Source organism: Nicotiana tomentosiformis, chromosome 1, assembly GCF_000390325.3.
Source record: "Nicotiana tomentosiformis chromosome 1, ASM39032v3, whole genome shotgun sequence".
In the NCBI taxonomy this organism is placed as follows: Eukaryota; Viridiplantae; Streptophyta; class Magnoliopsida; order Solanales; family Solanaceae; genus Nicotiana; species Nicotiana tomentosiformis.
In genome coordinates, this window is record NC_090812.1 from 34944569 (window position 1) to 34955947 (window position 11379).

The 11379-nt window shown below is 35.5% G+C and overlaps 2 protein-coding genes across 3 annotated transcripts; both read left to right on the top strand.

The window, feature by feature from the left end:
- Positions 1–1606: 1606 nt before the first annotated feature.
- On the top strand, positions 1607–9857 carry LOC104110089 (uncharacterized). Of its 2 annotated transcripts, XM_009619511.4 has the most exons (13): positions 1607–1766; positions 2004–2044; positions 2774–2866; positions 3020–3120; positions 3358–3435; positions 3589–3671; positions 4831–4882; positions 5107–5196; positions 5325–5393; positions 5676–5777; positions 6702–6770; positions 8889–8945; positions 9436–9857. In XM_009619511.4, the coding sequence occupies exons 1-13, from the start codon at positions 1696–1698 to the stop codon at positions 9520–9522; spliced, it is 993 nt and encodes a 330-aa protein (XP_009617806.1). In that variant the 5' UTR covers positions 1607–1695; the 3' UTR covers positions 9523–9857. The 2 variants fall into 2 exon arrangements, with proteins under 2 accessions (XP_009617806.1, XP_009617807.1); XM_009619512.4 differs by lacking the exon at positions 2774–2866.
- A 250-nt stretch (positions 9858–10107) lies between these two features.
- On the top strand, positions 10108–11283 carry LOC104110088 (uncharacterized). The gene has a single exon (XM_009619510.4). It carries the CDS (start codon positions 10164–10166, stop codon positions 11058–11060), a length of 897 nt encoding a protein of 298 aa, XP_009617805.1. The 5' UTR covers positions 10108–10163; the 3' UTR covers positions 11061–11283.
- The last annotated feature ends 96 nt before the right edge of the window (positions 11284–11379 follow it).

Here is an 11379-nt window from a genome sequence, read left to right on the forward strand (position 1 = left end):
GTATTATAGTAATTTTTGTTAACTTTTAAATTGTCTTTTCAGTTCAATGTTGGTATTAAACACACTATAAAATATTTCAGTCTACGAAAATTTAAACTTATAACCAATTCATGTGAATAATTTGAAGTTACTAAAAATTGGATGAGCAATTACAATCCATAAAAATCACATAAATCTCAAGAAGTATCAATCACCAATGATGATATTATATGTGAAATTCAAAAACTAAAATATAAAAATATCAAGCTAAGAGACAATACGTAGAGGAGTAAATAAATAATAAGAGAAGAGAACTTATATAAAATAATTGGATTTCGCTTGAACTATGTGGCACTGATGACAAGAATTCTAAGTGTATAAATTATAAGAATCCTAGTGAAAGTTTAACTTTGATTGAATAATGTAAATCGTATCTAATATGAATCCTAACGGAAATAAACTATAAACTTTGTAGGGTTGCATATGTGCAATTTAAATCTGAAAAGAATTCTAACCTTGGGTAATTGCAATTATATTCTTAAATTATACAAATACTTAAGGGCATAAAAGTCAATCAAAGTTTCAAGGATATTTTAATCGTTCAACGTTTAGCATAAAACATTCGTGCTTTTATAATAATATAGATATAAATAGATTAATGTACCACCTCCCCTCCCACTCTCTCCAACCCCTCGCTTTTTAGGGAAGATGATGAATTTTCTTCAAGAGCTTTAGTTATCATCAATAAATTAAAGAGGAGGCTCTTGTGAGGAAAACAGATTTTCTACAGAAAAAAATCAGATCATCTTCATATTGAAATCAATGTATTAAAGGGAAAAGTTGCTGCCTTTGAAGCTTCTTCTATTGATCATGATCGAGTAGTTGCAAAGTTGAAAGAAAAACTATTTTGGCAGTGGATTATCATTCTTATGTTATTGGGTTGCTTTGTTGGGATATTCAGATTGAAACCAATGTATTAAATGCATTGTTGTTGTTCGATCGATTGTAATGGCATTAGGATGTTTGACGAAATATGAAGTATGAAATGTATTTAGTATGGTAAAAGACATTAACAATGTTGTTTGAGCCTATAACAAATTGACTTAACTACTACTATTGTGATGCATTTTCAAGTTAATGTATAATTACAGTGCAATAAAGCTTGCTGAAAAACTATTTTGGCAGTGGATTCATGTTAATGTTTGAGCCTAATGCCTTTACATAAGAGCTATCATCAGTGCTAAGGTTAAGAAAAGGGACTCCAGTGATTGATTCCTCCAGAATCTCTAATAAGCCAATGCATTAAACACTTCATAACATTGTAAACAAAATTTGGAACTAAAATGCAAATTTATAACTGACGACGCACCTCAATCCCCAGTAGTTGGCGCTGCAGTAAGTTGGGTGAAGAACGAAAAAGGGGCATTTCTGTTGGATGGGGAACGAAAAAGGGGCATTTTTGGCCCAAGGTATTAACGGGAGGGGTAGGCTTGTGCCAAAGTTTTAACGGAGGGCAGATGCCCTCAATTTGGCATAGTAGAGGGGCATTTTTGGCCCTTTTCCGTTAAAAAAAGGGTGACAGGTGGAAGTCATTAAGTGGTAAGAAGTAGCAACTAAGTTATGCTGCGAAGGAGCAAACAAATCCTCCTTAAACCCTCTTCTCAAAGTTCCAAAAACCTTCCTTTTCCGCTCTGTTTCCCCTCTCCTTGATCATAGATGGCTTTAGGACGATATCATGCGCTTCGAAACATCTATCAAACACTTGAAATTCGAGAGTTTTCGACCTTGTAATTAGCTTAATTATAGTTTCAGCCATTTTTTATTCTGTATGCTCAAATTCTAGTAATGCATATATAATTTTTTCTCCAAAGACTGGTAATTTATCAACATATGATATCGAGTTTATTAGCAATAAGCCAGCTACCCTTTTTCCACTATCTTGTTTGATGCCTTTTTTTTTGATTTTTTTTTTGGATTAAATGTGTCTCTTTGTTTCAAATCTGATTCTTTTTCTGATAATGCAGGCTAACCAGCTCAAGAAGCTATTCAAAAGCTATTACAAATGGTATGTATATGCATATAACGCTAATACGTTCTGATGTTCTATTTCTCAAATGGGGTTGTTGAAATTTACTTCATTTTGGTTGTGTCTAGAAGCTGATGGAAAGATATAAGTGGAATAGGCGAATGAATTGTACCTTTTAATTGTTTTTAGGGAAACGGTCCAAATTTGCCCCTGTACTGTCCAAAATTGCTCAATCCTCTGTTACACTTTTGGTCAATTCATAACCTTGCCATTAAAAGAATTTCTCGTATTTGCCCTTGCCATTACGGGAGCTTCAGCATAAAATGGGTGTACTCCAGGTGTCCAAAAACCTCCAGAAAATAGGTCCAATTCTACCGTCAATGGTTGACTATGGTTTAAAATTACCCTCAGGTTGGAGCTGCCTTACTGGTCAAGAGCAAAAATGAGACTTTTTCATGACAGTGAGGGTATATTAGACCAAAAAATTAATGAAGGGTAACGTTGCTCTAATTTGGATAGTACAGGAGCATATTTGATCATTTCCCCTTGTATTAAGAGTATCATGTTCACTTAATGGGATTGGTTACACTACGATATGCTATATTAAACTGGTGTATGTATAGCTTAATTGCATTCATGTTGGAATAAATATGTTGTTTTTTGATTATCCTATTTACAATTTCTGCTGTCCTTTTTGTGTTTCAATCATTTAGTTCTTATTAGGGATAACTCTATCTATTGGAATGAATTGTCTTTCCCTGTGATCAGATACAAAGTGCTGGAGCAATTCCTCTTGCTTATATAAATGGACGGACTTCCATCCATGGAATAATATATCTACGGCAAAGACCTGTTCAGTTGGTGCAAGACCACTCACTCTAAATCAATTAGTTTCTTTCTTCATTTTCTTTCCTTTTTTCTTTCTGTTGACCTTTCTGCCTTTTAAAAGTTGAATTCTGAGCTATTATTAGAACGAAGATCTTTCTTAATTCAGCTGTTTGCTCCTGTGGTCAGTTCCACATCTCACATTGAGGAACATATCATCCTGCGTACGTAAGGACCATGGATGTATCCCCTGGACATCTGGAGATAAACCAATGCTCCATTCCACTACAGTAAGTTGTATTTAAAATAAATTCAAAATTGTATCAGGAGCCAGCTTTTTTTCTTTTTGTAATTCTTATTCTGTGAGCATTTTATCTGAGTTTTAACTTGCTGAGTAATTATTAGCTGTCTCAAGTGGTTTCAGCACCTTGTGTTTGAGAGAGCATATTGAAAGTCAAGAGAATCATTAGGAATATTTTGTTGAATGATAGATTTGATTACTCCCATCACTTTTACTTTCCATGTAGATGCAGGAGCCAATAAGCTATGGTGACATGCGATCAGTTACAACGCAAGCAAAAGCTCCAGCCCAAGCACGACAAATGGTAACAAAACCTTTTAATGGAGACACTGCTAATGAAGAATAAATATGCATTTCATTTTGGTTGTTACTTGTTAGTATATAACAGATTAATTTTTTACAGCTTTTAGAATTAAGTTGGATAAATGTTTAAGTTTTGAATTTTTTCCATTTATAGGGAGCAGTCAAAGTGTCTATGGTTAGTCCGGGAATCGTATATGATCCTTATACCCCTCGTGAGAAAATCCCATTCTGGAAGAGGTACGTAAAACTGTTCGTAAAATTGGCTATCGATTTTGGCTGCTCTCTCTTCTGATTAACATTAAATATAAGAGAATACTCTCTGGAATCAGTTTTAGTCTATATCTAACAGAGAGAAAACTGTTATGGTATTTAGGTAACTTTTGATGTGGCAAGCTGGGACAACCCAATTCTTTTTATTATTTTCTTGATAAATGGGACCGTCATATTCTTGTTCTAGTTATAATATCCAAAATGGCATTGATTCAGACAGGAGGGATTGTATATGCTCACAAGAGACGGTATTGTAAGTAGAAAAATATAATGTGGATTGTGGAGAAAAGTGGGGCAAGCTAAATATGGACAATAAGCACCATGGTGCACAGAAGAGGTAGTAAGTTCTTACGGGGTTGGTGTATAGAAACATATAAGAAACCAATGGACTATTTTATTAGCAATACTCTAGTTCAAAGTAGAAATAAGAGGTGTTTTCAAGACAAAGAGGAGATGCTTCATGTTGTCAAATATAGATGTGTTCAAAATTTGTAATATTGGATGAAAGTAAATTTTGTTCAAATATGTATGACATTCTGGACTTGTTAGAATCTTTGAACCTGTAATGTAAACAAGTCCTGTTTTTTGTACTTGCTGCTGTATTATCTTGGTACTGTTATCAATAAACTGTACCTTATCAAAAAAAAAAAAACATTTAGTTCAAAGTAGGGAATGGCAGGAGAATTCACCTTGGCTTCATCAGTTCCTTACAGGCATATATCTAGGCCTGTGTAAACCAACTTATGTACTCCCAGCACATAGTGCTGATTGTACTATTTACAAATTCTTGCATTCAATCATCCAATTAATCAACTGAGCCTCAATCCCGAATAGTTGGGGTTGGCTATAAGACTCCTCTATATCCATTCCGCTCTATGCGGACAAAATTCTAACATTACTTGCCAAAGAAAGAAAAGGATCATTATTCTTTTAGTTGTGCTTAGTTCAGTTATTCTTCATAGACCACTATCCTTAATTCATCATGAAGGGATGACGACAACACCATCTTTCTAGACCAAACTTATACATAAAAGTAAAAGTGCTTCATTAAGTGATTTGGAGTTCTTTATACTTAGTGCAATCGTGCAAAACAATCCGTGTTCAACTTTTGTAATGTTGATATCAGGTATTTCACTAGAAGTGGTTGGAAAAGGACAAAGGAGGAACTTAGTTCAGAGGTAATTATTTGTAATCTGACCATTATATATGTACACCCTTTTGTGTATCTGCTACTTCACAGAAAAGAAATTGTTTCAAGATCTGCTATTCTTAAATTCCTTTTCCTGTAGCCTATTCCTTTTACCTGGACTCTGAGTGGTTAAAAACTTTTATTGAGATTATATTAGGGTGAGCACGCACAAAGTTCTGAATTAGTTTTTACGCATCAAATTTGTCTTTGCAGCTCAAAAGTGCATATGCCATTGCTAAATTACGAAAATCTGGATATTCAAAACAAAAGTTCTATGCTGAAGCTGTTGGCATATACAAAGAGGTGTGCTTTTTTCATAATTATAGACTTTTGAGTTATCGACTTATCGTCAATCTGTGGTTTCTGTGTATTTGTTACATATTTTATGTTCAGCATTTGACTCGTGTGTATTTCTGCCTTTTCCCTTTCAGATAAATACGCAAATCGCAAACGGAGGAAAGACACCTTTGAGGAAATTAGTCACGGAGCATATGTACTCTGTAAGTTCTTTTACCTGGTATTTTTACTCTGAATTCATACGGAGCCTTCAATCTTGCTGCTTAACCTGGTCATTTGGATGAAATGTCGAGATTATGCTTTTGGCATGGGGGTAGGTCCTGTTTGTGTGAGTGGTTCTTGAACCACTTCGATACATAGTTGGCCGTCGAGGTGGTGCAGTGTTATCTATGTCTGTCATGGGCTATTAATTAATTCCCTCTTTCTGACTTAAAAATCAAAACTAGTTTGTTTGACATATTTTTTCCTTTGATCTTACAAGACAGGCTCTCAAGAATGAGATCAAGCAACGAGAATCAGTGTGGCCTACTGTCCACTGGGAACTAATTGAACCAATTGTTAAAGTGCGAACTCTGCGAGCTCGATTGGCAAGTACCAAACCTTAACCCTGCTTAAGCTTGTAACTGTCTAGATTTGCATGTGTAGGAAACATTATATAACACTACCAGGACACTAGGTGGAGTTCAAGATGATTACATTTTTCATGTGATGGATATGATCTACATTTTTGGTCTCTTATTATTTGGTTTGTCAGGAGCAAAGCCTTTTCTGCTGACCCTTTATAAATTCTCTTCTTCGGGTTCTGATGACCACTTTTTCATGTGATGGATACAATCTACTTTTTGGTCTCTCTGATTTGGTTTTTCCGGAGCCAAGCCTTTTTTGCTAACCCTTCATAAATTCTCTTCCTGGTTTGGTTTTGGTAATCGTCTTTCTTGGAGAAACCATATTCAATAGGGTCGATAACAAAACCCACAAGGGTTTAGACTTTAAAAATAGTGTACTCGAGCTTCTGATGATATTATTACTTTTTGTGCCTGTGATGTCACCTATGTCTTCACTTTAAAATGAGGTTACCATGTGATTGATTGGGAGAGAGTTCTAGTTTAACTGGGAGGATAAAGATTAAGAGGCTATTTGGATATTGGAAGTTTTTAAGTTGCTTTTCTACTCAGTTTTCGATATCATATATATGTCTTGGATTTCTTCTTACCTTTTTTAGACGAAGACAAACTGTAGAGCTCATTATGTCAAAAGATTATGTGAATTGAAAGCTCTTTACTTTCTGATGTTAAATTGTTTACCCTTCTCCTCCACTCAAATCTTTTTCCCCAAAAATTTGGGAAATACTATAACATCAAATGGAACCTCTATCATGTAACAAGAAACGGATTTCATTGTCTTTAGATTTTCTCTCTGCCAAGTGATTATTCATGTGAAAGTTTGGTCCTTGAACTTTTACCGCTTCTTAGTTTTGCAATGATAGAACTCTGTAGCCGCTTCTTTTGCAGATTGGTGTTGACAAAAATGATCTGAGTAAGGCGTTCATACAGCTTACACTCGAGTTTCTGTCTAAGCAGGTAAACTGGCCAGTAATCGAATTTTTTTGGACTGTTTTGAGCTCATTTGGTGCTGATGCCTGCTCCCGTCAATGGTGTTGTAGTTGTTTCAACTTTTCTGGATCTCACGATTGTAATGCTTGATTCAGTTGTAACACTTGACATCCAAACCAGTTGATATGGCCAGATATCTGCATAATTTGTCCATATGACCACACCTTTAGGACTTCCGAGTAAACCTGGCGAGTAATGTTTGTTTAGCGCTAATCATTAATCAACATGGCAATCAAAGACATCCATTTTATAGAGAATTACTCGGAAAAGAAAAAAAGACAAGCGAAAGATAATGTCATCATTCTGATCGTAACCTGAGAAAAGAATGAAGGGAATAGGTGCCGTCCGGTGTTCTCCTACCCTAGTACCTAAAACAGGGTTCCTGCATACAACCTTAAATTGAACCATGTCATGGCATTAGGCAGTGAGTTGACCTAATTGCTTGCTTCTTTTGATAGACTACTTTAGCTCATGAAAATTTCCTGCTTGCAAGGAAAGAAACAAGAGTATTGAAAGCTCACTTTCTGGTTTCAAGCTGCTTATTCATGAACCAGTGGCCTCTGTGCCCAAAACAGATGCACTAACTGGACTGTGCTTGCAAATGACAATGATTTGCAGTTAATGACAAACTTGCTTCTTTGTCTGTAAATGGACAAATTAATTGATTTTTGCAGATTCATTCATCAGAGTTTTGAAAATTATGTTTATGCGTTGGTCACGTAGTGTAATAAAGAAAAGTTAATAAATTAATTTTTGTGGTTGTTAAATAAGCCTCAAAAAAAGAAAGAGTTCTGTTAGCATCATATCGGCCTTATCTTGCTACCCAGTGTTGTCAAAGGCGCGCTTAAGCCCTGAAGCGAGGCTCAAAACATGTTGAGCGCTTCGCCTCGCTTTGTGGGCGCTTTAGTGTCGCATCAAGGCTCTAAGGCATATTTTTCCTTGCCAATGAGTGTAATCCTGAAAATGCGACATTAAACATTTGATATTTCACTTTATCGTAATTTTTTTTTTCAATTTCTTTGTCCATATAAATTATTCATGATTATAATTATTAGTCTTGGACTACATATACATATTTTTACTTTTTCTCCGGTTGCGCCTTTTTTCATTAAAGCTCACGCTTTATTTGCGCTTTGCGCTTAAAGTCCCAACGGACCTTAAAGCTTTTTTGCGCTTTTCGCCTTTGATAACACTGTTGCTACCTTGAAACTACGAGATCCTGCTGTAACTTATGGATAAGGGAATAAACCCTTATCTTGCTACCTTTAAACTAAGAGATCCTGCTGCCACTTATGGATAAGAAAAGGAATAAACTTTGAGGGTCTGAGGAAGAGATTTTGTTATCCTTGTCAGGAGTTGAAAAATAAGGACCTTTTTCAAAATTTAATTTATATTTGTTTGGGGTGCAATGGGTGATGCCGGGTACAGTGAAGGAGGCGTTGCATAGTTGGGTTCACATGAGTGGAAAGAGAAGTCCAAGGGCATGGAGTGTCGCTCCCTTAGCAATCATGTGGGTGATATGGAAAGAGAGAAATAGGAGGGCTTTTGAAGGGGTGGAACAAGATTTTGTGAAATTGCAAAGTAGTTTCTTGTTCCTAGTTTCTTTTTGGTGTACTCATGAGGTCCCTATTTGTATAGAGGATTGGATCTGTTTTGTTGAGAACTATATTTCGGTGTAGGTTCTCTTTTTTTTGGTATACGGCTTGTATACGGGGTTAGTCCCCAATTGTTAATAAAATTATTTACCTTATAAAAAAAAACTTTTCAAAGAATATGATACGACACTCTGTCTGAATCAAGTAACTAGAGTATATAAGTGCTTTTGGAGAAAGCTGGCTAAGAGTTCATGTCCTTGATTTTAAACATCATATCACCTGAGAAAAATCTGTTTGTAGAAAATGAAATAATTGGAGAACAGACTCTCTCATGATTTACTAGTCCAAAGTAACTCCATTTAGTTTCCAAGAGTGCATCAGGTTTTACTTTTAATATTGAAAATCTAAAAGACCAACACGTCTATTATTTTAATGCGGTCTAGGGTATTAGAAATGACTGTCCTGTGTTGATATTAAGCTATTATTGCAGAAGTTTGAGGCATATGATGGGAAAGGAGCCGTTGTCTCAGGAGATAGAAATAAGGAGGTATGTGATAGAGATTCTATATAATGCATTCTTGCAAATGCCAATTTCATTGACTGAATGCATCCGACATCACTGTGAAGAAAGTCACTTTTCTACACTTCAAAATTGGTGAATGCTGAATAGTTGTTATCTAGACTAGAACCCTAGATAATGGCTTCCTTCTTACAAATATCTATCTGGGATATTAACATATGGACTGGGATGCCAGAAGCATTACCTTTCAAGCCTCTTAAAAATTTCAATATTAAAAAAAAACACAGCATTCCTGGTTGCATCTAGTAAAGGGGTGCTAAGTTAACCGTAGATATTAGTGACAGTGAGACCCTACGAGGTCTAAATATTGGGTGTTTTCCTGCTGAAAATTATAGTTTTCCACCATCATAGTAGTTATGTTAGTGAAGCATTTTGTTAGCAAGTACAACTATCTGACTGCCTACTTAATAGCAGTAGGAAGCACTATTTTCTCATATTATGTTTTTTTCGGATCCAGGTCTTGGTACGTGATATATGGGTTTTTGAGAAGTCTCTCTTCCACCCTGGAGCATACTGGCGTCTATGTGGACGAATCAAACTTTAGATAGACTGTTGTGAAGAGGAAATGGTATTGTTCAATTTTGTAAGATGCTAGAATTTGTAACTTATCCAACCCTTAGATATACGTCTTTGGTTCCTCTCAAGCTAATTATTTGGGGACCTTCCTCTTGGGTTGAAGAGTACTTTCATGTGCTTTATTCTGTAGTCCATTCAGAAAATTTTCCTTTAGACTTGTGTAGCTGCCATTTTATGACTCAATAAGCAGGTGCAAGTCCTACATAATTGTTCTTAAAGGAACACCTATAAAGATGTATTTTTGTTTTCTGGAATTGTTTTAAAGAGTTGTCAGTGTGATCTAAGGGAATGTCTTTCCTTTGACTTGGTGAAAATTGTGTAAGGAGAAGCATATTCACTTGCTTCATCGCTTGGTAAATGGTAATCCATCTTGTTTGGTTTCGTTCTCTTCATGTGCTCCTATGATCAATTAGTATTTCGTTGTTCCAAAGTATTGTGCTCAGTTAAAGCTGAACAAGCCCTTTAATCCTCTTTATTAGTTTTCCTTGGTCAATTGGCTTCATGTTCTCAAGCTGAAATTAACAATCAGAGCCCCTTCTTTGGTAATCATTTGTAAGAAACTCTAAGTTGAGAAAGAGGGAAGGAATAAAACCTATAAGCATTAGCTTTATGGAGGGGAAATATAAGATGCTATCTGGTTTTGCCTTTGTTTTTGCTCCCAAGAAAAGAAAAGGAACATTGCTTGCAACTGTTGCCTGTCTTTGGCAGAAAGAATCTAATGGCTACAGCAGTCTAAAAGCCTACATTATTTTTTCAATTTCCTTTCTTAAAACAGACCAAGAAATGGACAAAGGAGAAAACAAGATCCAGCTCCTTGGCATTTGCAATGAATTCTTGTGTTATATCGTGTCTTTTGGATGCCCTGTGTGCTACAGTTTATCCATCTGTAGATGGCTATTCAACTTGTTCAAAGATACTACAGCAGGTCATGTTAACATGATCACGAGTTTGGATTATTCTTGGTGCAATGGCTTCCTTATTATCAATAGGCTCTTCGAATTTGTTGTGCAGAGCCTTGTTGCTGAAGCTATCAAGCCTGTGACTTTGGGTGATTCCATGAATTACAGTTTGGTCAAAACGAGCCAATCTCGAGCTAATCCAGGTAACAAGAATAGCTCAAGCAATGAACAGATTCTGCATTCTGAAGATTCGGCTTCTGATGTACTTCCCAAGTTGGAAGAAACTGCAGTTGAAGATGATTCAGTCCTTAAAAATGGAGAAAATGATCTTTCTCAGCAAACTAGTGAAGAGAACGACGACGAGATTGTTGAGGAAGAAGCCCCTGGACCATCAATTGAAACTCAAAACAAAGCTCCGAAGAAAATGGTTAGCATAAATGATAATGTGGAGGAGATTTATTTCAGTAAGAAGAAGAAGAAGAAGAAAAAGAAATCTACAGAAAAAGTGCCTTACATCAAAGAACAAGAAAAAGAAGAGCCAAAACCATTGAAATCAATTCTCAAGGTGGGCTCGAATGCAAACGAAAATTGGGATCAGAATAAGTAAATCATTGCTGAAAAAATTTAGTAAATTTATAATGCATTCCTCTCGTGGAATAGAACAAATGGCCTTGTTAATGATGCATATTATGTTAGGGATATGAAAGAAGTTAACTTATTAATTAAATTAAATATTAGTTTTTTGTTTACTATGAAAGAGAAAAGTTAATGATATAAGAATAATTTCTGATTGATTATGGATATGAAAATTATAATTAATAATTATCCTATCTATATCGAATACTGATCGTAATTAAGATTTCTAATTCATTTGTTGTTGGAAATAATTACGAGAATATGAAACTGAAATGACGTCCTTGGAATAT

Excerpts from the sequence above, each read along its gene's own strand:
- LOC104110088 (XM_009619510.4), top strand. The coding sequence starts at position 10,164 with ATGGAGGGGAAATATAAGATGCTATCTGGTTTTGCCTTTGTTTTTGCT.
- LOC104110089 (XM_009619511.4), top strand. The coding sequence starts at position 1,696 with ATGGCTTTAGGACGATATCATGCGCTTCGAAACATCTATCAAACACTT. Across the intron at positions 3,436-3,588 it reads CAGCCCAAGCACGACAAATG|GGAGCAGTCAAAGTGTCTAT; the intron begins GTAACAAAACCT and ends TTCCATTTATAG. Across the intron at positions 3,672-4,830 it reads AAAATCCCATTCTGGAAGAG|GTATTTCACTAGAAGTGGTT; the intron begins GTACGTAAAACT and ends TGTTGATATCAG.